This window comes from Macaca nemestrina, chromosome 20 (genome assembly GCF_043159975.1).
Source record: "Macaca nemestrina isolate mMacNem1 chromosome 20, mMacNem.hap1, whole genome shotgun sequence".
Lineage (NCBI taxonomy): Eukaryota > Metazoa > Chordata > Mammalia > Primates > Cercopithecidae > Macaca > Macaca nemestrina.
Genome location: NC_092144.1, coordinates 59312597 through 59336853, shown reverse-complemented (window position 1 = coordinate 59336853; position 24257 = coordinate 59312597). Strand labels below are relative to the sequence as shown.

Genomic DNA, 24257 nt, shown 5'->3' with positions numbered 1-24257 from the left:
GCCAGGCAAGTAACTCAACAGAAAGAAGTAGCCAGGGCCAGGTACGGTGGCTCATGCCTGTAATCCCAGCACGTTAGGAGGCCCAGGTAGGTGGATCACTTGAGGTCAGGAGTTTGAGATCAGCCTGGTCAACATGGTGAAACATTATCTCTATTAAAACTACAAAAATTAGCCAGGCATGGTGGTGGGCGCCTGTAATCTCAGTTACTCGGGAGGCTGAGGCAGGAAAATCGCTTGAACCCAGGAGGTGGAGGTTGCAGTGAGCTGAGATTGCACCACTGCACTCCAGCCTGTGTGACAGAGGGAGACTCGGTCTCAAAAAAAAAAAAAAAAAAAAAAAAAAAGAGGTAGCCGGGTATGGTGGGTCTCGCCTGTAATTCCAGCACTTTGGCAGGCGGGATGAGGCAGGAGGATCACTTGAGTCTAACAGTTCGATACCAGCCTGGTCTGATATTAACAGGAGACCCGGTCTCTACAAAAACAATTTTTTAAATTAGCCAAGCATGGTGGTGCAAGCCTGTGGTCCCAGCTACTCAGGAGGCTCATGTGGGAGGATTGCTTGAGCCCAGCAGGTCAAGGCTGCAGTGAACCATGATTGTGCCAAACCAGCATGGACAACAGAGCGAGATCCTGTCTCAAAAAAAAAAAAAAGAGAGACAGAAGACAGATATTTTTAAATGCTATTCTAAACACACACACACACAAAATTGGCTATAGAATTGCCAGTTTGCAACTCCCCTGACTTTACACGTTGTTTTCCCTGTGATGTCTTACCTACTTCCAGTTTCAATTACCATCTACAACTCGGACCTCTCAGATCCTGGACATTAGTCCAGACCTTTCCCAAGTCTCAGTCTCCACATGCCCCTGGCTCCCCCTAGGCCACTCATATGCACAGAGTCCCACATCACACTTAGCGGCATTTCCCAAACCTGCTCGCCCTCCTGAGCTCCATCTCGGGGACAGCCCCACTGTGTCCCAGTCAGCAGACCATATGTCCGGTAGCCATCCACCGATGGGGGCACCCCCTCTCTCCCCATATTCATCAGTCCCCAAGCTCTGCCTTCCCGCTCCCTGAATCTTTGCCCCATCCCCTCCTCTCTGTGTCCCAAAAGCCCTGACCTGGCTTAGGCCACTATGCCTCCCACTCAGACCCTCTATCCAGACTCCTCCAGAGCTCCTGTTCATCCTCTCCCAGTCCCAGAAGGTTTTTCCATACCCAGAGCCAACCCCACCACTGCAGTGATGCCCCAGCTCCCCAGGACAAGGTCCTAGCCCCTTAGGGTGGCCTCTGACACCCTGCAAGCTCTGGCCATGCCCTCGTCTGCAGCCTCTTCTCTCTTGACAGTGCTCCCTGCACCCTGAACTTTGATTCATATTCAAGCTGAACCATATGGTCCTTAGCAAGGACTTTGCACATGCTGTTCAAATCACTTTCTTTCTTTCTTTTTTTTTATTTTTATTTTTTTTGAGATGGAGTCTTGCTCTGTCACCCAGGCTGGAGTACAGTGACATGATCTCAGCTCCCTATAGCCCCCGTCTCCCAGGTTTAAGCAATTCTCCTGCCTCCTAAGTAGCTGAGATTACAGGTGTGCGCCAACACGCCCAGCTAATTTTTGTATTTTTAGTAGAGACGGGATTGCACCATGTTAGCCAAGTTGGTCTCAAACTCCTGACCTCAGGTGATCCACCTGCCTCGGCCTCCCAAATTGTTGGGATGACAGGTGTGAGCCACCACGCCCGGCCCCAAATCGCTTTCCATGGGCCTCTCTCCAGCCCACTTTCAAATGTCACCTCACTAGCCACTCTTCCTCCTCCAGAAACCATTAGTGACACCCTGTGTCCCCTCCCAGTCTTAAACAGACACCTCCTTCCGGCTCCCACAGAGCCCAGTGGCTCGTCCTCGGGAGCTGCACCCCTTGCCTTACTATAATTATCCTCTGCATTTCTTCCTCCTCAGGCCAGACCAGAGTTTCCTAAATTGTCTTGACCACACTGCCCCATCAGTAGAAAGGTTTTGAGCACTCACATCCAACAAGCGCATATCTGTTTATTTATCCACAATTGACAAGCAATACTGCACTAATATATAATCCTAACAAAATACACACTGAAGTAGGAATGTGGATACTTCCCCTACCCCAAAAACTGTCTTGAAAAACAACTAGAGGGCTGGGCGCAGTGGCTTACACCTGTAATCCCAGTACTTTGGGAAGCCAAGGCAGGTGGATTGCCTGAGGTCAAGAGTTCAAGACCAACCTGGGCAACAGGGTGAAACCCCATCTCTACTAAAATACAAAAAATTAGCTGGGTGTGGTGGTGGGCACCTGTAATCCCAGCTATTCGGGAGGCTGAGGCACGAGAACTGCTTGAACCCAGAAGGTGGATGTTGCAGTGAGCCGAGATCGCGCCACTGCACTCCAGCCTGGGTGACAGAGCCAGACTCTGTCTCAAAAAAAAAAAAAAAAAAACTAGAAAGCCTGGGCCAGGTGCGGTGGCTCACGCCTGTAATCCCAGCACCTTGGGAGGCCGAGGCGGGCAGATCATGAGGTCAGGGGATCGAGACTATCCTGGCTAACACGGTGAAACCTCGTCTCTACTAAAAAAAAAAAAAAAAAATGTGGCCGGACGCAGTGGCTCACGCCTGTAATTCCAGCACTTTGGGAGGTCGAGGTGGGCGGATCACGAGGTTAGGAGATCGAGACCATCCTGGCTAACACGGTGAAACCCCGTCTCTACTAAAATACAAAAAAATTAGCCGGGCGTGGTGGTGGGCGCCTGTAGTCCCAACCACTCGGAAGGCTGAAGCAGGAGAATGGCGTGAACCCGGGAGGCGGAGCTTGCAGTGAACAGAGATGCGCCACTGCGCTCCAGCCTGGGCGACAGAGCGAGACTCCGTCTCAAAAAAATAAAAAAAGAAAAAAACTAGAAAGCCTGGATCCGCTTGAGAGGCCATGACTGAAAGGCAGGAGCTCCTCACCGACGCATACACCCTATCTAGCTCAAGTGGTGTCCCCGGCCACCAAGCACAGCGCCTGCCCGCGGTAATAATTGCCACCTCCCAGTGGGAGCTGCAGATACTTGCCAGCGTTCTTGCTGAGCACTGTGTCAGGAATATCACAAGCATTAACTTGTTTAATCCTCATAATAACCCCAGGAGATCAAGCCTCTTTTCCTGCCCACATGAGAAACGGGACCCAGAGAGGTGAAATGATTTGCCCAAAGCCACGCAGCACGTGTCCCTGGGAAATTTGAACCCTGGCAGGGCCGCTGAATTAGGCTAAAGGGACCTCCTCCCTTGGGAGCGCTGAGTGAGAGTTTCTTGCATGGATGGATGAATGAATGAACGAATAAATTAATGAATGAAACAGAAATACCCAAAAGGGAAAGACAGAGACACAGAAAGTGACACGAAGAGACAAAGGCACACGGAAGAGACATCGGGGAGGAAAGAAGCAGAACCGAGCCCTTGAGCGTCTACACTGACCCTGAGCTGGAGAATAGCGAACGGGGAGTGGGGGGTGTCTACACAGACCCAAACGCTCCTAGAGGGAGAGAGCCGGCAGCGAACGCCCTTGGGAAGGTCCCCGAGTCCTGGAATGGGGAAGGGGCGTGGCCGGGGCGTGGCCATCCGCGGGCGGGGTCAGCGGGCTGCGGACCCTCTGGGGTCAGTCCAGGGGCGAACTCCTCACCCCGGATCTGTGGAGTCAACTATGAACGTCGTACAGGTCTTCTTCTTGAAGATCTTGGGGATCCAGCTCTGGGGACAGAAACAAGTGTAGGGGTGGAAGTGGGGTGGGGGGCACCCAGTTCTGTCCTATGGGACACAGAGCCACCCACCCTGTGCGCTCCCCACGGACACAGGAGTCCGGGCCCCCAGAGCCCTCCTGCTCCAGACTCAGGAATCTCGACCCCCATGCCAGGGACCCTGGAACCCGGACCCTCCCATCCCCCTCCTTCGTCTGACCCAGGAATCTGGGTGTCCAGCGCTGGGAGCCTGGAGGCGAGGTCCCCAGCTCCACGCTCCCGCAGACCCGGGTCCGGCGCTCACCTGCTCCTTCTCTGACACCACCATGCTGCCGCGGCCGCCGCAACCTCCAGCAGCCCAGGGCCCCGGCGCTCCTTCGGCCTGCTCTGCTTCCAGACCCGCCCAGGGCAAACCGGATCCTCCACTTTCCAGCCCAGCCTAGGGCGGGGCGAGGTCTGGGGGGCGGGGAGTCTTGGAGACGCCAAAGCGGGAGGCGGGGAGAGGGCGGGTCCCAGGCCGCGATAAGGGGACAGAGGGACAGCGACCTAGGGGGTGCAGAGGCCCGGGCCAGGGGCTGTGGGGGGCCAGAGACAGGTAGGGGAGACTCTGAGGGCAAGAGCGAGATGGGGACAGAAGGAGTTGGGGGCCAGTGGCGGAGAGGGAACAGAGACTCGGAGGATGCCAGACAGGGAGGGGACAATTTAACCCAAAAAGAGGGAGACAAAGACTTAGGGGACAGAGAACCAGAAGGTGGGGCAGCAAGGACCCAGGGATAGACAGAGAGGGAGAGAGACCCAGGGAGAGGGGAAGAGAGAGCCGGACAGAGACGGGGACAGAGACCCAGGGAGGGGTGTACAGAGACCCAGAGAGTGGGGGACAGAGACCCAGGGAGAGGGGGAGAGAGACCCACAGAGAGAGATGGAGACAGAGACCCAGGGAGAGGGGACAGAGACCCAGAGAAAGGGAGACAGAGACCCAGGGAGAGGGGGAGAGAGACCCAGAGAGAGGGGGACAGAGACCCAGGGAGAGGGGGACAGCGACCCAGAGAGAGGCGGACAGATATCCAGAGAGAGAGAGGGGGACAGAGACCCAGGGAGAGGGGGACAGAGACCCAGAGAAAGAGGAGGACTGAGACCCAGGGAGAGGGGGACAGCGACCCAGAGAGAGGGGGACAGAGACCCAGGGAGAGGGGGACAGAGACCCAGAGAGAGGGGGACAGAGACCCAGAGAAAGAGGAGGACAGAGACCCAGGGAGAGGGGACAGAGACCCAGGGAGAGAGAGGGGGACAGCGACCCAGAGAGAGGGGGACAGATATCCAGAGGGGGGGGGACAGAGACCCAGGGAGAGGGGGACAGATACCTGGATAGAGGGGACAGAGACCCAGGGAGAGGGAGAGAGATACCCAGAGGGAGAAGGGGATAGAGACCCAGAGAGAGGGGGACTGATACCCAGAGATAGAGGGGGATGGAGACCCAGGGAAAGGTGGACAGAGACTCCAAGAGAGAGGGTGACAGAGACCCAGAGAGAGGGGGGAACTGAGATCCAGAGAAAGGGGCAGAGATCCAAGGAGAAGGGGACAGAGACTCCGAGAGAGTGGGGGACAGAGACCCAGAGAGGTGGATGCCAGAGATGGGGAGGAGACACCTTGACTGAGGCAAGGGGCAGAGGAGGATGAAAAACCAAAGAATTGGGCAAAGGGCAGGAACTCAGAAAGGAGGGGCCAGAGATTTAGGGGAGAGGGCACAGGGGAGAGAGAGGGACACAGACTTGGGTGGAGGACAGACACTCAGATGAGAGCGGGACGGAAGCCCAGAGGGAGAGGGAGAGGCAATGCCACGGAGGAGGGACAGGGACCCTGAGAGAGCAGATGACAGAATGGAAGAGAGAGGAGGACCTGTGAACAGGAAGGGAGATGGTAGTGGGGGCAGTCATGACCGGTGAGGAGCAGGAGATACTGAAACACAGAGACGGGCAAGGCCACTTGTCTCCTGCCAGCCCTCTGTGACGGGGACAGCTGTGGCCTCCGTAACCTGAGTCCCCCTACCCCTCCCAGCTGTATTTATAGCCCTGGCCTAGCCCAGTTCCTGCCCCCAAATCTGAGTTCCAGGGACAGGAGGTCATGGGCACGTGTGTTGGGGGCCATGTTCCTTTCCCCCCCTTCCAGGGCCTCAACATTGGCATCACTCTCTCACCAGCGCGTGTCATTCTGGCTGGAAGCACCCCACAGTCAAACCCCCAGTCCTTCCATGCGAGGGGTCTCTCCCCTCTGATAAGTCTCTTCTGCCTCCCCCAGGTGCCCCAGGCTCCCCCAAAAACCTGCTAAAAGTCTAGCCTTTTTCTTTGCAGCTGCCAAACATGAGCTTGTTGGTAGGTCAAAGTCAAGTCCCTTGGCCCCCATCTCCTGGCCAGGGAGAGACCCCTCACTGGTCGCCTCCCCAGCTGGGAGGAGGAGGAGCAGGAGGCGGCAGGCGGGGACTGACCCAGAATAACTCAGGGCTGAGAGTAAATTTAGCCGGAGAGAGGGGAGGGGAAAGACCCTATTGGCTGTGGAATGGGGAGGGAGGGCCCCAGAGGGGGGTCAGGGGGCTCCGGGAACAGCCTCAGAGGGGTGTCCAGAGCCAGGCAGCAAGGACCAGAGGAAGGTGGACAGAGACCGAAAGGACAAAGCAAAGGAGAGACACAGAGAAAAAAAGAGACTGACCCCAAAGGGACAAAGACCCCAACATTCGTCCACCCCGCCGCAGAGGCAACTGGAGTCAGTGCTGCCTGTCCGTCCCCATGGGCCACCGTAGGCCATGGCTGCACACTGCTGTCCTCTGGGCTGGGGTGGCCAGCCTGCTCCTCCCCCCGGCCATGACCCAGCAGCTGAGAGGGGCCGGGCTGGGCTTCAGCAACTGGAACAACAACGCCGGAGTCACCGGGCTCTCCCAGGAGGCATCGGCAGAGCTTGGCCACCACCTCCACAGCCCGAGAAACCATCCAGATGGGAACAAGGATGTTTCCACAGAGAATGGACATCATTTCTGGAGCCACCCAGACCGTGACAAGGAGGATGAAGACGTCCCCAAGGAATATGAGCACCTACTCCCAGGCCACAGGTCCCAAGACCATGAGGTTGGAGACGAGGATGTCTCAGGTGAGGAGGTCTTTGCACAGCATGGTGGGCAGGCCCGTGGGCACAGAGGCCACGGGAGTGAAGACACGGAAGACTCAGCTGAGCACAGGCACCACCTCCCCAGCCACAGGAGCCACAGCCATCAAGACGAGGATGAGGACGAAGTTGTGTCCAGTGAGCATCGCCATCATATCCTCAGGCATGGACACCGAGGCCATGATGGGGAAGATGATGAAGGAGAAGAGGACGAGGAGGAGGAGGAGGAAGAGGAGGTCTCCACTGAGTATAGGCACCAGGCCTACAGGCACCGAGACCACAGGAGTGAAGAGGATGAGGATGTCTCAGATGGACACCACCATCATGGCCCCAGCCACAGGCACCAAGGCCACAAAGAAGAAGAAGATGATGATGATGATGTCTCCACTGAGTATGGACACCAGGCCCACAGGCACCGAGGCCACAGGAGTGAAGAGGATGAGGATGTCTCAGATGGACACCACCATCATGGCCCCAGCCACAGGCACCAAGGCCACGAAGAAGATGACGATGATGATGATGATGATGATGATGATGATGATGATGTCTCCACTGAGTATAGGCACCAGGCCCACAGGCACCAAGGCCACGGGAGTGAAGAGGATGAGGATGTCTCAGATGGACACCATCATCATGGCCCAAGCCACAGGTACCAAGGCCACGAAGAAGATGACGATGATGATGATGATGTCACCACTGAGTATGGACACCAGGCCCACAGGCACCGAGGCCACGGGAGTGAAGAGGATGGGGATGTCTCAGATGGACACCACCATCATGGCCCCAGCCACAGGCACCAAGGCCACGAAGAAGATGACAATGATGATGATGATGATGATGATGATGATGGTGATGATGATGATGATGATGATGATGATGATGATGATGTCTCCAATGAGTATGGACACCAGGCTCACAGGCACCGAGGCCACGGGAGTGAAGAGGATGAAGATGTCTCAGATGAACACCACCATCACGGCCCCAGCCACAGACACCGAGGCCACAAAGAAGAAGATGATGATGATGATGATGTCTCCACTGAGTATGGACACCAGGCCCACAGGCACCAAGACCACAGAAAGGAAAAGGATGAGCCTGTCTCAGGTGAACACAACAATCATGTCCCTGACCACAGGCACCAAGGCCACAGAGACGAGGAAGAAGATGAGGATGTGTCCACTGAACATTGGCACCAGGGTCCCCAACGTGTCCACCATGGCCTTGTAGATGAGGAAGAGGAAGAAGAGGAGATCACAGTCCAGTTCAGCCACCGTGTTGCAAGCCACCAACCTCAAGGCCACAAGAGTGAGGAAGAGGACTTCCAAGATGAGTATAAAACAGACGTCCCTCACCATCACCACCACAGAGTCCCCAGGGAGGAAGATGAGGAGGTCTCCGCTGAGCTTGCCCACCAGGTCCCCAACCACAGGCAAAGCCACCAAGATGAAGAAACTGGCCATGGTCAAAGAGGGTCCATCAAAGAGATGAGTCATCACCCCCCAGGACACACAGTGGTCAAGGATAGAAGCCATTTGAGGGAGGATGATTCTGAGGAGGAAAAGGAGAAGGAAGAGGATCCCGGCTCCCATGAGGAAGATGATGAAAGTTCACAGCAGGGAGCAAAAGGTACCCACCATGGCAGCCCGGACCAGGAAGATGAGGAGGATGAGGAGGAAGGTCATGGCCTCAGCCTGAATCAGGAAGAGGAAGAAAAGGAAAACAAGGAGGAGGAGGAGGAAGAAGAGGAGGAGAGGAGAGAAGAGAGGGCTGAAGTTGGGGCCCCACTGAGTCGAGACCACAGCGAGGAGGAAGAGGAGGGGCTGGAGGAAGATGAGCCCCACTTCACCATCATCCCCAACCCACTGGACGGGAGAGAGGAGGCTGGAGGTGCCTCCAGTGAGGAGGAAAGCGGTGAGGACACAGGTAAGTGGCCTGGGCTGGTGTGGGTGTGGAGAAACCAAGTCAGCCTGGGTCACGGCTGCCCTTCTGTCCCCGCAGGTCCACAGGACGCTCAGGAGTACGGGAACTACCAGCCAGGGTCCCTGTGTGGCTACTGCTCCTTCTGCAATGTATGTCCCCAGCCCAGATCCACCCACCAAGGTGTCCCCAGAATCTGTCCCAGGGGCCCTGGGGTGGTGCTGTGGGAGGGCTCAGAGCAAGGTCAGGCCAGGGTCAGTTCTGAATGAAGAGATCCTTATGTAGGCATGTGAGGTGAGGACAGACTGAAGGCTGGGGTGTGGGGACAGAGACAGGGGTCTGTGGCAAAGAGAGTTGGGGAAAGGAGGGACGGCACAGGGGCTGATAGTCTAGGGGGAGAATAGGGAGAAAGGGGGTAGAGAGAGCACCTGAGCCCACCCTGAGTGGGGGACATGGGGTCGCCATGAGATAGAAAACCAGGGCAGGGCCGGGCATGGTGGCTCACCCCTGTAATCCCAGCACTTTGGGAGGCCAGGGCAGGTGGAACACGGGGTCAGGAGATCGAGACCATCCGGGCTAACACGGTGAAACCCCATCTCTACTAAAAAATACAAAAAATTAGCCGGACGTAGTTGCATGCACCTGTAATCCCAGCTACTCAGGAGGCTGAGGCAGGAGAATTGCTTGAACCCGGGAGACAGAGGTTGCAGTGAGCCGAGGTTGTGCCACTGCACTACAGCCTGGGCAACAGAGAGAGACTCTCTTTCAAAAAAAAAAAAAAAAAAGGAAAGGAAGGAAGGAAGAAAGGAAACAAACCAGGGGCAGGGGAGGGGAGAGAGGCTGATTTGCGGGGGCAGATACAGAGCTCAGTGTTAGAGATAAAGAGGGTAGAGTCTGGGGAAGCGTCCAGGGTGCAGGGGTGGACCAGGGGCAGGTGTCTCCCAAGTGGGGTTAGAGTTTCCGTCTAACCAGGCTCCCCTGGTCCCCAGCGATGCACTGAATGTGAGAACTGTCACTGTGATGAGGAGAACATGGGTGAGCACTGCGACCAGTGCCAGGTGAGACCTCACCTCACACTCAAGGCTCCACTGGGCCTTAGGATGCACCGGGACCCTCTGAGGACCCCCACCCCTAAATCCTGGCCTCTGACCCAACCCCTTACCCCGATGCAACCTTGACTCCACAAGCAATCCTGACTCCAGCCTTAACCTAGACCTAGCCTCTGGTCCGGGTCTGGTCCTGGCCCCATCCTAACTCCCCCCCCCCGGCCACGCCCCACGCTCACTCTCTCTCCCCGTCCCCACCCCCAGCACTGTCAGTTCTGCTATCTCTGCCCGCTGGTCTGCGAAACGGTCTGCACTCCAGGTGAGCATCGGCGGGGCCCTGGAAAAACCTGAGGAAGGTGTCAGGCCCAGCGTGGTGAATCCTGGTGGGGGCGGAGCCAAACCTGAGGGACTGGCCCGGGAGGCTGGTGGGGCGGGGTTAAGAGAGGAGGCGTGGCCAAGGCTGTGAGCACGTGGGCCGGGACCTGGCTCGAGGAACACCAGGTGGAGTTGCTGAAGTCAAGGGACAGAAATGAGTGGAGGGCTGAGGTGCAGGCCTAGAGCCTAATTGGCGAGGTCAACTCAAGTAGGAATCGAAGGGGCGGGGCTGCTGGAGAACGGAATCACCCAGAACGAAAAAGGGTCCAGTAGAAGGGATTCAGTTTGAAGAAGGAATTAGGGAATTAGGGAAAAGGAGGTGGCGGTAGCACTAATCTCGCACGCTATACTGAGTAACCACCTAATTTTGCTCGTGCAGTACCCCTCAAGCCTCTTTTCTCTGCTCTCCCACAGGAAGCTACGTGGACTATTTCTCCTCCTCCCTATATCAGTAAGTGTATTGGGGGAGAAGAGTGTGTGAAACCCCGTTTAGAGAAGTGGTTGTCTCGCTATGAGTTATCGGATGACTCTGGGACTCCATTTCCTCGTCCATGAAATGGGCAGATTAATGATCTCTAAGCGTCCTGGGGTGAGCTTTGAACACCAGCTGTTTAACTTCTGGCGTCCTCCTCTCCAGAGCCCTGGCGGACATGCTGGAAACGCCGGAACCCTGACCCAGCCGCTCGACTGCGACACAGGTGTACCTCCCCTTGCCTTCCAACCCCTTTCCATGAGCCATATTTATTTCTCTGAATAAACGTGCTCCCCGAAACCTCATTGTCAGACGTGGGGTCTGGGAATCTCAGGGCATCAGGGAATGCGCGTAGGCTCTAGGGACCTGGACCTAGACTTGAGGGATGAGGGGCCTGGACTCCTGGCTCCAGGAGGTTGGTTGAACACGCCCCCCTACCAAAAAAAAAAATCAGTCAACAAAGGAGCTTTTTGAAACAGTTCTCTTTACCCGTGATCACTGAGTGACGCCTGGGGCGGGGAGGCCGACCGAGAGTTGGGGGCGAGGGCTCCCCCACTGCCCCCCTGCCCCCACGCCACGTCGCCCAGCGGCATCGTGGAAAGAGGATTCTCCCATGCAAACCCCGGAGCCAGAGGGGAAGGGGGAGCGCCATTCTGCGCCCCCTACCCCCGGGGCACGGACACGGCCACAGCACGGGGGGCGGTGAGGCCCCGGGGACACGAGACACGGGGGAGGGAGAGGGGACCCCGCCCGCAGATGACCCGGGGGACCGGCGACCGGACGCGGCGGGGCGGAGCTGAGTGGCACAGGGGGCGAGGCTTGTAGCAGCGAGTCTCCCCTCCCCTCCTTTCGGACGAAGAAGGAAGACTTGGGCCCCGCAACTGGGCAGGAAAAAGGGGAGGGGCAGCCTCTCCCCGCATGCGGCCCGGAAGGGAAGCCCCGCCCCCTTCCCGCGGGTAAAGGACACCCGTCTCCCAACAGAAACTGATCAATAAATTACAAAGTAGAGAAAAGGAAGGCGGACGTTTGGGGCGGGATTTCTTCCTGCCCGCTTCTTCCCCCTCTCAGTCCAGTTCATGTGGTTTGGTCCAGGCCCCGGCCCTGTGCGAGGCGGGCGCGCGCACTCCCGCTGGTCTGTACAGATGGTCCAGTCCTAGGCGCGAGTTCCCCCGCCCGCTCTCCCCGGCGAGGCCACAGTCCAGGCAGGAGAGGGAACAGCCCAGCCTCGGGAAGATTCTTCCGTCCGAGTGAGGTCACCTGCATGACGCCGGGCAGCGCGTGGAGCAGTGAATATCCACCGTGCCGCCCCGCACCCCCAAGGTCGCCCAGTACGGTCCTCACCTGGAGGCCTGCACTAGCAGGAATAGGTCCGGACCGAAACGCCGTCTGCCCGGGAACTCCCAGAAGTCTGGCCTGGAGGGAGAGCGAGCAGCGGTTCAGCCTGGAGCACCCTCCTCCCTGTTCCTGTCCAGGATTCCTCCCTTTGGACTTCCCTTCCCGATGTCACAACGATCGCCGGGCTCCACATGGGTTTCCCTCCCTTCCGACTCAAACTCGCATTGGGCGAGTTCACTCCCGCATTGGGAAGGGGGAGTGGGATTTATCCATTTCATCCTGAGGGGGGAGTGCGGAACGTTGGAGCAGTCCATTCTTCAGGGGTGGGCGAGAAAGGACTAGGCCATTCCAGAACCTGGACTACTGAGGTGGTCCATGTCCAACCCAAGGGAAGCGAGGAGGGGATGTCGCATTTGGGAGCCCCCCACCTTCTGGCTGCAGCTTGCGGAGAGGGAGCCCCGGAGAGCCCAGGGCTCCAGCTGCAGCCGAACGAAAGTTGGGGGGCAACATCTCAGCTGAGTCGGGAGTTACGCCTCGGAGGTCCTTCTCCCGGAACATCTTCCGCCAGGATGGGGAGCGGCTGAAAGACTTGGCGCTGTCCTAGGTATAGGAGCCGGGCAGCCGGTGAGGGACTCGGGCCTCGCCTGACTCCGCCCCTTCCTTTGACTCCACCCCTCTCCGGGGATCACCTCGCCCTTAACCCCGCCCCCCTCCTGGCCCCGCCTCCAACCGTAACTCTTTAATAATTAAAGTCAGGCCCCGCCCTCTCAGCGCCGCCTCTCGAGGAGCCGCTGGGAGCAGAGCCCTCTGAGCTGCTGCCGCGCTCACCTCGTCCAGCCGCCTGTCTGTGCCTAAGGAGATAAGGTTGCTGAATTCCTTCTCCAGGAGCTGCCGGGCCTGGAAAGAGGAGGTGGAGGGGGCGGTTGGAGCGTGCAGTCTGCGAGGTGGGGACGCCCAGCATGCTCCGGGCCCAGCGGCAGCTCACCTGTGCATTCTGCGTGGGGATCTGCAGGAGCAAGGCCAGGTCGGAGTAGTCGAAGGTCTCGTCCAGGGCGAGCAGTGCCCCGTGTACCCCGCTCTCCGTGAGGTTCGTGGCAAATTCTTTCAGGCCCAGCCCGGACACCCAACCCATGACCCGCTCATTGGACCACACCATCACGTCTGGGGACGGAAAGGACCCTCAGCCGTGCCCCTCCCGTGGCCTGGAGAGTTCAGTTTAGCCCATACCTACACCTCCATTTCCTCTCTTCGGGCCATGCCCCTCACGCTGGCCCCACCCCTCGGTTATGGTGCCAATCTTCTTCTCGGGCCTCTCCCCACCCCCTCTCCTCCCCATCCAGCTTTACACCCTCCACCTGGCTCCCAAAGGGGCTCTTACACTCGACTTACCTCGGATCTGGGTCTGACTTTCTTCCCGCCTCCGCTCCAGGTCCTTCCGGTCATAGTTGAGCCGTTTCAGGCACATAATCCCATAATGTAGACTCACCCTGAGCAGCAGGAGAAGTGGAGTCACGGATGAGCCTTCCAATCCCCCTGGCTGCTGCTCCTACGGGTCCCTCCCCACTGGCTGTGCTCTTCTTGGAAAAGGTGGGGAGCTGATCTGTTCTATTGACTGTTGACCCCCTCAGGAGGTGAGGCATTTTCAACAATAGGCACTTCCTATTGGCCAGCCTGGAGGGGATACAGGGTTAACTAGCCAAGCCATCTCAGGATCTGAACTTTTCCTGTGGACCATCTCATTGGTGAAAAGGGCACAGAGTGAGGATTTCCTGAGAACTCAGGCTAAAAAGGCCAAGATAAGCCTAGGAATCTCCCATGGCCAATCCCATTGGCCAAAGACTCTGGGGTGGGGCTTCCCTTTGGACTGTACCCATTGGCCAGGCAGCCCCCACCTGTGAAAGCTGTCCACCATCTTGAGTTGGCCCCGGAGCTCCTTCTTGTTAAGGTGATCTAACATTCGGGCATCCACCAGCGACTCCATGAAGTAGCTGCGGTATTGGGGCAGCCCCAGGCTGGGCAGCCAGTCGTTCCCCACCCACTCGTGGTTCATGTCGCCATATGCCAGGATCTGGGGCCATGGGCAGGTGAGGGAGGAATCAGGCCCTCTGGCCCCTTCCCACTGTGCATGAGAGGGGTACAGTCCAACCTCCCAATCCAAGGTTTTTCCCACCCCATAGTAGCACAATGACCAATCTCTGCTCAGGATAATGGACCAATCCAGAGCTGTCTCCTAGTTCTTCATGACTACATATACTCTTGGCTACTCAAACAGTGGTCCTGAGACCTAGAGCATCACCATCACCTGTGGACTTCCTGGAATTGCAGAATCTCAGACCTTATGCCAGGCCTACTGAAGTCGGTATCTGCATTTTCACAAGACCCTCGGGTGATTTGAAATATACATTATATTTATTTTTTAATTTCTTTCTTTCTTCTTTTAATTTTATTTTATTTTATTTATCTTTCTCTTTCTGACAGAGTCTGCTATGTCACCCAGACTGGAGTGCAGAGGCATGAGCTCGTGTCACTGCAACCTCCCCGTCCCAGGTTCAAGCAATTCTCTTGCCTCAAACTTCGAGTAGCTGGGATTACAGGTACATGCCACCACACCCGGCTGGTTTTTGTATTTTTTAGTATAAACGGGGTTTCACCATGTTGGCCAGGCTAGTCTCGAACTCCTGACCTCAAGAGATCTGCCCACCTCAGCCTCCCAAAGTGCTGGGATTACAGGCATGAGCCACTGCGCCCAGCCATATTTGTTTATTTTTTAGAGACAGGGTCTTACTATGTTGCCCAGGTTGACCTTGGCTTCTTGGGCTCAAGCGATCCTCCTGCCTCAGTATTCCAAGTAGCTGGGACTACAGGTGCGTGCCACCCCACTACCCATTAAATTTGGGGAAGCACTGCTTTAACTCTGTCTCACTGCAGTCCAACGTCACCACACACCCAAGTCAGGACAATGGATTCTTTCAAGGCAGCTCTCCCACTAAGAAAGGGCCATCACTCTTGCAATGTCCTGAAAATACTTGTCTAATGTTATATCTGGCCCAGGACAATATTCCAGATGAGCCCCAAGTCCCTCACACCTTTCAGCATCGGCACAAAATCCACACCTCCCCCTGGCTGGAAATATGTGATCTATGACCACAGTCAAACATCATTCCTCCGTGGACAGTCAGCTCATACCTCTTGATTTTTTTGTTTGTTTATTTGTTTGGTTTTTTTTTTTTGAGACGGAGTCTCACGCTGTTGCCCAGGCTGGAGTGCAGTGGCGCGATCTCGGCTCACTGCAAGCTCCGCCTCCCGGGTTCCCGCCATTCTCCTGCCTCAGCCTCCTGAGTAGCTGGGACTACAGGCGCCCGCCACCGCGCCCGGCTAATTTTTTTTGTATTTTTAGTAGAGACGGGGTTTCACTGTGGTCTCGATCTCCTGACCTTGTGATCCGCCCGCCTCGGCCTCCCAAAGTGCTGGGATTACAGGCTTGAGCCACCGCGCCCGGCCTATTTGTTTGGTTTTTATGAGATGGAGTCTCACTCTGTCACCCATGCTGGAGTGCAGTGGTGCAATCTCGGCTCACTGCAACCTCCACCTCCTGGGTTCAAGCGATTCTCCTGCCTCAGCCTCCCAAGTAGCTGGGATTACAGGCGCTAGCCACTGTGCCCGGCTAATTTTTGTATTTTTAGTAGACACAGGGTTTCACCATGTTGGCCAGGCTGGTCTCAAACTCCTGACCTCAGGTGATCTGCCCACCTCAGCCTCCAAAAGTGCTGTGATTACAGGCGTGAACCACTGCGCCTGGCCGCCTCTTGTTTCTTGAGAACAAAGTGTAGCTCTTCCTCCCCAGTTTCTTATTCAGCCTGGCTACCTCACCGCCATCACAGCCAATGCTTCCTCTTTGGCCCTGGTACACTGAGCAGTCCATTGTAGGCCCGGCCCCCTCCACTATAGGGACACCGGCTGCTCAGCGTCTCTCCTAAGCTACAGAATTGAAGCCCCTTAGAGCCCCCACAATCCACGATGATGAAATGGTCCATGCATAAGGCTGACTATGCAACAGTCTGGGCTTTCACATCGCATCCCCTCTACCCTCCCCACCACCAAGCCATAATGGAACAGTCCAGAGCCAAGCTTGGCACAGCGCCCCCCCATGGGGATGATGGCATGTTCTGGTGAGGACAGGGGCAGGGCTCGGAGGAGGAGCATCCATGCGTCGTGCACAGCCTGTTCATGCGCTCACGCCCCGCCCCGCGTCCCCTACCTGCTCCCAGCTGATCTCCTTGGTCTCCTGACCCGTTAGTAGGAAGAGGGGAGAGAAGGGGTGAGTTAAGGGGCAGGCAGAGGAGGACGCAAGGAGCGGACTTAGGGATGGCCACAGACTCGGTCCCTGTCCCCACCCCCAAAGAGGGTTAGTGCCACCCCCCAGGCGGCCGGCAGGGGGCACTCACGGGCTTGGTCGTGGCTGTAAGGGACTCCATCTCCTCGTGTGTCATCCACACGTTTCCTGTGGACTGAGGGGCAGGGAGTATTAATGGATGGTGGGAGAGGGCTTCCCGTGGGGGAGAGGAAGGAAGGTGTCCTCCTGAAGGCCCTGGGCCATATGTTTATGTCCCTCCTGCTTTCTGGGACAAGCAGTAACAGAGAAAAGGAATGATCCTTGTTATCGGGCACCTGCCACGTACCGGGCAATGTGACTTTGGAGTTGAACAAATTCAGGTTGGAATTGCGACCCTGCCATGCATTTTGCTGTGTGGCCCCGTGCAAATGACGTCACCTCGCTGACCTCACACAGAGGTACAGAATGAAGATTCAAAAGTGGGGGGCAGCCGGGCGCGGTGGCTCACGCCTGTAATCCCAGCACTTTGGGAGGCCGAGGCGGGCGGATCACAAGGTCAGGAGATCGAGACCACGGTGAAACCCCGTCTCTACTAAAAATACAAAAAATTAGCCGGGCGCGGTGGCGGGCGCCTGTAGTCCCAGCTACTCAGGAGGCTGAGGCAGGAGAATGGCGTGAACCCGGGAGGCGGAGCTTGCAGTGAGCCGAGATTGCGCCACTGCACTCCAGCCTGGGCGACAGAGCGAGACTCCGTCTCCAGAAAAAAAAAAAGTGGGGAGCAGACACAGCCATGGGGCAAATGTTTAGGGGGTGTGGGGGGTTTCACATTTATTGATCTTCTGCTCCCAACAACCCCACAAGTTAGGAATCCATACAAGGATAAAAACATTTATGTATCTCCTGGTGATTGTCAGGCACCAGTCACCGTCCTAGGGTGTGGGATATGGCAAGGGACACAACAGACCCTTTTCGTCGAACTGGGGAAGAAATAATCAACATATTTTAAGTATGTTGGGGAAATTTGAATACAGATTGAATAGTCAATGAAATTAACAACTGTAGCCAGTTGCGGTGGCTCACGCCTGTAGTCCCAGCACTTTGGGAGGCTGAGGCGGGGCACATCACTTTTGGAGTTTGAGATTAGCCTGGCCAACATGGAGAAACCCCGTCTCTACTAAAAATACAAAAATTAGGATGAGAGATGGGGTTTTGCCATGTTGCCCAGGCCGGTAATCCTGGCACTTTGGGAGGCAGAGGCAGGTGCATCACCTGAGTTCAGGAGTTCAAGACCAGCCTGGTCAACACTGGTGAAACCCCATCTCTACTAAAAATACAAAAATTTGCTGGGCATAGTGGCCTGTGCCTTTAATCTCAGCTACTCAGGAAGCTGAGGCAGGAGAATCGCTTGAACCAGGGAGGTGGAGGTTGCAGTGAGCTGAGATCTCACCACCGCACTCCAGCCTGGGCAACAGAGTGAGACTCCATCTCAAACAAAAAAAAAAAAAAAAAAAAGGAAAAGAAAAAGAAATTAACAACAATGTGAATGCCCTTAGGTATGATAAAGGATGTGGTGTTTACAAGGAAGAAAAAGACCCACTAGGCCGGGCGCAGTGGCTCACGCCTGTAATCCCAGCACTTTGGGAGGCCGAGGCGGGCAGATCACGAGATCAGGAAATCGAGACCATCCTGGCTAACATGGTGAAACCCCGTCTCTACTAAAAAAATACCAAAAATTAGCCGGGTGTAGTGACGGGCGCCTGTAGTTCCAGCTACTCTGGAGGTTGAGGCAGGAGAATGGCGTGAACCCAGGAGGTGGAGCTTGCAGTGAGCCGAGATCACGCGACTGCACTCCAACCTGGGCAGCAGAGCGAGACTCCATCTCAAAAAGAGAAAAAGACCCACTAAAGTAATTTTGGAGGCTAAGCTGTTATGATGTCCTCAAATGACATTCAAATACAGGTCTCTGAGCATCCCCAACCTGAAAATCTAAAAATCCAAAATGCTCCAAAATTCTAAACTTTTTGTTTTGTTTTGTTTTGTTTGTTTGTTTGTTTGTTTTTAGACGGAGTCTCGCTCTGTCGCCCAGACTGGAGTGCAGTGGTCGAATCTCAGCTCACTGCAAGCTCCGCCTCCCGGGTTCACACCATTCTCCTGCCTCAGCCTCCCAAGTAGCTGGGACTACAGGCGCCCGCCACCATACCCGGCTAATTTTTTGTGTTTTTAGTAGAGACGGGGTTTCACCGTGTTAGCCAGGATGGTCTCGATCTCCTGACCTCGTGATCCACCCGCCTCCGCCTCCCAAAGTGCTGGGATTACAGGCGTGAGCCACCGCGCCCGGCCTTTTTTTTTTTTTTTGGATGCAGTCTCTCTCTGTCACCCAGGCTGCAGTACAGTGGGACAATCACAGCCCACCGCATCCTCCATCTCCTGGGCTCATAGGATCCTCCCACCTCAGCCTCCTGAGTAGCTGGGACTACAGGTATGCGCCACCACACCCGACTAATTTTTGTATTTTTAGTAGAGACGGGCTTTCGCCATGTTGCCCAGGCTGGTTTCGAACTCCCGGGCTCAAGAGATCAGCCACCCAAGTCCTCCCAAAATGCTGGAATTACAGGTGTGAGCCACGGCACTTGGCCCTAAACTTCTTAAGTGCTGACATGAAGCCACAAGAGGAAAATCCCCCATCTGACCTCATGTGACAGATCACAATCAAAATGCAGTCAATACTTTGTTTCATGCACGAAGTTATTTAAAATATTGTATAAAATTCTTTGTAGGCATGTGTATGAGATGCATATGAAACATAAATGAATTTCATGTTTAGGCTTGGCTCTCATCCCCAAGATATTTCATTTCTATGCAAATATTTAAAAAAAAAACTTTTTAAAATCAGAAATTCTAAACCCTTCTGGTCCCAGGTATTTCAGGTAAGGGATATTCAACTTGTACTTCCCCCTCCCGCCACCCCACACACACAACAGAGCAAGTACAGCAAAAGGTTGAGAATTGCTGAACTGGGTACACATGATATCCTGTATGTTTGAAATTTCTCGTAATAAAAAGTTGAAACGAGGGCCGGGCGCGGGGGCTCACGCCTGTAATCTCAGCACTTTGGGAAGCCGAGGCGGGCGGATCACCTGAGGTCGGGAGTTCAAGACCAGCCTGGCCAACATATCAAAACCCTGTCTCTACTAAAAATACAAAAATTAGCCGGGCATGGTGGCAGGCACCTGTAATCTCAGCTACTCAGGAGGCTGAGACAGGAGAATGGCTTGAACCCGGGAGTGGGGGATTGCAGTGAGCCAAGATCGCGCCATTGCACTCCAGCCTGGACAACAAGAGCAAAACTTTGTCTCAAAAAAAAAAAAAAAAAAAAAAAAGTTGGAATGAAAAGATAAAATAATTAGAAGGCAATAAATGCTATGGGGAAAATTAGAAGGTGCTGATATGCTGGAATGATGGGGGAAACTAGTTTAGCTGACAAGGAAAGCTTCTTGGAGGTGGTGACATTTGAGTGGGACAGCAAATGCTGAGGAGAGGGAGAGAGTCAGGGAAGGAGGTGGCCTGGGCCCCTCCTGGAGTACCACATGGACCACAGGCCAAGTAGGGAGCAGAGGGGAGGCTGAGGGGGTGAGAGCCAATGAGAAGCAGGGTCGTGGGACAGAGGGGTGAGCAATCCCAGGATTGGCTAGACTGAGGGCAAGAGGCAGGGCCCTGAGGAAGCAACGGCTGGAATTGGCCGCCGGACACTCACAGTGCGAGAGGAGGCGGGGGCCGAGGGCGAGGTGAGCGAGACCATCTCCTGGATGGCGAGGCGAAGCTTAAGTCTGTGCAGCGGGTTGCTGATGCCGATCTCGCGCTGGATCTCTGTGTCTGACAGGTTGGCCATGATGGCACCGCTCTTGACATTGGCCCGGCAGGCGGCCACGTACCAGGCAGGCATGCCTACCCACAGCTGCAGCGGAAGGACAGATGGACAGAGGGGACAGAGGAGGAGAAAACCGGAGAGATGGGGGGACAGGGAGGTGGGGACAGGCAAGCGGGGGTGGGGGGTGAAACAGTGACGTGGGAAAGTTCGCAGGGAGAAGAAATAGGACAAGGAAAAGAGACGTGGACGAGATGAGGAAGAGTCCAAGGAGACAAATGGCGGGGCGGCGGGGGAAAAGAGAGAGAAAAGACAAAAAAAAGAAAGAGAAAGAAAAGAAAAAGAAAGAGAAAGAAAGAAAGAAGAAAGAAAAAGAAGGAAAGAAAAGAAAAGAAAGAGGGTGGGGAGAAACAGGAAGTGAGAGACAGGGAGACATCGGCAGGGCGATCGGAGACATGAGAAATATGGGGGATGACAAAAGCATGGTCAGAGATGGTAATCGTGCCGAAAAATAGAGACAGAGAATCCAGAAAGAGAGAGTAGAGAGAACGACAGGAGACCATGACCCAGGTGGGCAAGGCCAGAGCGGCAGGGGGGGAAGGGGAAGAAGAAGGAGAAAGAAGCTGTTTAGATGAAGGGGAAGGCTGGGCCCTCCTGGGTCCTCACCTGCCCGGCCCATGGCCACCCCCACCTCTGGGCTAGAAGCAGGGTGGCGCCAGGAGGACCAGGCAGCCCCTACCAGTAGGGCTGTCACAGGGGTTGAGGACCAACAGGGCATTTCTGGGCCCCAGTACCTCCAGCCAGGACACCACGGTGGGCCCGTCCCAGGCAGCAAAAGGCAGGCCCTGGCGGCAGGCCTCCTCCAGGAGTTCATGCCTGCAGGGGTGAAGGGGCCAGGATAGAAGCTGTCAGGGGTGGAGACCCCCTGCTCTGTGGATGGTCCCCATCACCACACACACACACACACACACACACACACACACACACACACACACTCACGCACCTTTTATGAATGTATAAAACACGGCAGAAGGTCAAAAAATACATGTGAATCTAAATCCTCTCCCCCCAACCCCTATCAAAAGAGAGAAAAAAGAAAAACAAAAAATATAAATTAAAAAAACACAAAAATTAAGAAAGAAAAAATAAAAACTCTGGGAGCTCCTGGGTTTCCAGGAAAGCAAGTTCAGGGTCACGGACACCCCCTCCCAGCATTGAATTCTCATTTCTGTTCACCACCACTGCTGCACACCCACACTCTCTCACACACACACTCACACTCGTGGGCACACACTCATGCACACTCACACACACGCACAATCACACACACACACTCATACACACACATACACTCACACACACTCTCACATGCGGGGACACACTCGTGCACACTCACACGCACAATCACACACACTCACACACACTCTAACACACACACCACACACACTGTCGTCACTCACACCACACTCACACACTCTCATACTCACACTCACACACTCTCATACACACACTCATACACTCACACACATACTCTCACTAACACACATACCACACACACACAGTCGTCACTTACACCACACTCACACACACTCTCACACTCACACATTCACACACACACACTCACTTCCTCTTGTTCCTTCGGTCCTTGTCTCCTGGGCCTGTCAGCTTGGCTAGTCCCAGAGGGTCAGTGGCCAGTGTCTCATCTGAGGGTGTTCCAGCTGGGGGCAGGGAGGGGTTGAAATTTGGAAAATCTCAAGGGGGAGGCAGAATCTTTTATGCTGGAGGTGATGAGGAAAATGCAGGAAAGGCAGAGGCCCTGAGGGAGTAGTGAGTGAGGCCACATCGAGGAAGTGATAAAGCCAGACAAGCGCCCATGAATCGGAGTCATCCCCAAAATACGGCTGGATGCACTGGGCTGTCCTTGGTAAGGTGGCAGTGGTGTGCTGGTAAATGCCTAACAACTGGCTCCTTGGGAAGGCAGAAGGGAATCCCTGATTTGTAGCATTTGTCCATTTCCGTGGTGTAAATAATCCCACCATGGCCAATTTCAAGCTACCAGTGTGATATCAGCCAATTCCTGAAATAGCGGATCTCCTGAGCCAGTGAGAGCAGGCTCCAGCACACCACAGGAAGGTGCCCTGCCTTGAGGATGCCCCACCCTCTTCCTCTGTTTAAAAAATAGGTGACCAGGCGCGGTGGCTCACACCTGTAATCCCAGTGCTTTGGGAGGCTGAGGCGGGTGGATCACTAGGTCGGGAGATCAAGACCATCCTGGCTAACATGGTGAAACCCCATCTCTACTAAAAATACAAAAAACTAGCCGGGCGTGGTGGCAGGCGCCTGTAGTCCCAGCTACTCGGGAGGCTGAGGCAGGAGAATGGCATGAACACGGGAGGCAGAACTTGCAGTGAGACGAGATTGCGCCACTATACTCCAGCCTGAGCGATGAAGAGAGACTCCGTCTCAAAAAAAAAAAAAAAAAAGTAAATGAGTCTGTAATCCCAGCACTTTGGGAGGCCGAGGCTGGTGGATCACCGAAGGTCAGGAGTTCAAGACCAGTCTGGCCAACATGGTGAAACCCTATCTCTACTAAAAATACAAAAAAAAAAAAAGGTAGTCAGGCATGGTGGTGGGTGCCTGTAGTCCCAGCTGCTCAAGAGGCTGAGGCAGAAGAATTGCTTGAACCCAGGAGGTGGAAGTTCCAGTGAACCAAGATCGTGCCACTGCACTCCAGCCTGGGTGACAGAGCGAATCTCCGTCTCAAAACAACAACAACAAAACCCAAAAAAAAAACAACCACCAAAAAAATAGGTACAGGAAATCAATTCATTTACCCACTCAGTCACCCAAGCAGGCCCCAGAGTGCCCTTTCCTTTTCCCTCCTCCTCCTGCCTACCTTGGCAAGCTGTGTTCCTTCCAAATTCTAAATAAATCACCAAATGAATGAAGACATGAATGAATGTCAAGTGAACATACAAAGAAGGAGAAAGAAAGGAAGGGAGGAAGGAACAAAGGAGGGAAGGGTTAGAGTGAGGTACTCACCCAGAGAAGAGCTGTCCCGGCCTGGGGGTCCCATTCGTCCCTTCTCTTTCTTGCCAAAGAGACGGCCTATGGATGACTTGATGCTCTTCTTCTTGGGGGCTTTGTGTAGGGAGTCTGGGGTGCCCTCACTGGGAAAGAAGGAGAGAATGAAAGCATATACTGGCTGGGATGCCTCCTCTCCTCCCAAGTCCTTGTCCACCCCCTTCTCATCTTCCCAAACCAGCCTCTCCCTGTCCCCATCCCTTGTCCCTGCTGACCTTCCCCGTGAGGGTCCCCCATCTTCCAGGGACCCTGCCTGCAGTGCCAAGGCCTGGGTCATTCTTTCAAGACGGGCAGAGCGGGGAGTGGGTGGTGGGGTGTCTCCTGGGATGGCCGGCCCCTCCCCTCGTGGAGCTCCAGCTTCCTCCTTAGGGACATGATTCTGAGGACAGAGGGCACAGATGCTGGACTGAGTTCAAGGAGTCATGTCGGGGGCGCTTTAGTAACTGAGATGTCTACTGAGGGGTGTGTGGGGTGACCCTGGTTTAGAACAGTATCCAAAGGTAGTCTAGCTCAAGTGAGGGTGAGTTGCAGAAACTTTTTTTTTTTGAGATGGAGTTTCACTCTGTCACCCAGGCTGCAGTGCAATGGCACGATCTCGGCTCACTGCAACCTCTGCCTCCCAGGTTCAAGAGATTCTCCTGCCTCAGCCTCCCAAGTAGCTGAGATTAAAGGCATGTGCCACCACGCCTGGCTAATTTTTTTTTTTTTTTTTTTTTTTTTTGAGACAGAGTCTCGCTCTGTCGCCCAGGCTAGAGTGCAGTGGCGCGATCTCGGCTCACTGCAAACACTGCCTCCTGGGTTCACGCCATTCTCCTGCCTCAGCCTCCCGAGTAGCTGGGACTACAGAGGCCCGCCACCACGCTGAGCTGATTTTTTGTATTTTTAGTAGAGACGGTGTTTCACCGTGTTAGCCAGGATGGTCTCGATCTC

The 24257-nt window shown here is 55.1% G+C and overlaps 3 protein-coding genes across 8 annotated transcripts in view; 1 reads left to right on the top strand and 2 right to left on the bottom strand.

The window, feature by feature from the left end:
- LOC105497347 (transient receptor potential cation channel subfamily M member 4) overlaps positions 1 to 4197 on the bottom strand; it is a 49925-nt gene extending 45728 nt beyond the window's left edge. For 3 of the 5 annotated variants that reach the window (XR_011617770.1, XM_071087413.1, XM_071087415.1), the window contains exons 1-2: positions 4052 to 4197; positions 3693 to 3760 (exon numbers count right to left, since the gene is read on the bottom strand). Coding sequence is in view for 2 of the 5 variants with exons in the window: in XM_071087413.1 (XP_070943514.1) it covers positions 3693 to 3760; positions 4052 to 4075 (92 nt within the window). In the remaining 3 variants the exon portion in view is untranslated. The remainder of the gene's footprint in view (positions 1 to 3692; positions 3761 to 4051) is intronic. The other 2 variants (XM_071087414.1, XM_071087416.1) reach the window with 2 other exon arrangements.
- Positions 4198 to 6343: 2146 nt separating this feature from the next.
- On the top strand, positions 6344 to 11015 carry LOC105497216 (histidine rich calcium binding protein). Its single transcript, XM_011768164.2, has 6 exons — positions 6344 to 8823; positions 8899 to 8969; positions 9807 to 9875; positions 10128 to 10182; positions 10653 to 10689; positions 10876 to 11015. Exons 1-6 carry the CDS (start codon positions 6528 to 6530, stop codon positions 10910 to 10912), a joined length of 2565 nt encoding a protein of 854 aa, XP_011766466.2. The 5' UTR covers positions 6344 to 6527; the 3' UTR covers positions 10913 to 11015.
- Positions 11016 to 11176: 161 nt separating this feature from the next.
- LOC105497217 (PTPRF interacting protein alpha 3) overlaps positions 11177 to 24257 on the bottom strand; it is a 30882-nt gene continuing 17801 nt past the window's right edge. The window contains exons 17-30 of one of the 2 annotated variants that reach the window (XM_071087417.1): positions 23543 to 23706; positions 23286 to 23413; positions 21868 to 21961; positions 21038 to 21119; positions 20133 to 20333; positions 16491 to 16553; positions 16304 to 16330; positions 13938 to 14113; positions 13435 to 13532; positions 13031 to 13206; positions 12874 to 12942; positions 12474 to 12645; positions 12052 to 12123; positions 11177 to 11967 (exon numbers count right to left, since the gene is read on the bottom strand). In XM_071087417.1, the coding sequence (XP_070943518.1) occupies positions 12065 to 12123; positions 12474 to 12645; positions 12874 to 12942; positions 13031 to 13206; positions 13435 to 13532; positions 13938 to 14113; positions 16304 to 16330; positions 16491 to 16553; positions 20133 to 20333; positions 21038 to 21119; positions 21868 to 21961; positions 23286 to 23413; positions 23543 to 23706 (1509 nt within the window). In that variant the 3' untranslated portion in view covers positions 11177 to 11967; positions 12052 to 12064. The remainder of the gene's footprint in view (positions 11968 to 12051; positions 12124 to 12473; positions 12646 to 12873; positions 12943 to 13030; positions 13207 to 13434; positions 13533 to 13937; positions 14114 to 16303; positions 16331 to 16490; positions 16554 to 20132; positions 20334 to 21037; positions 21120 to 21867; positions 21962 to 23285; positions 23414 to 23542; positions 23707 to 24257) is intronic. The other variant, XM_071087418.1, reaches the window with a different exon arrangement.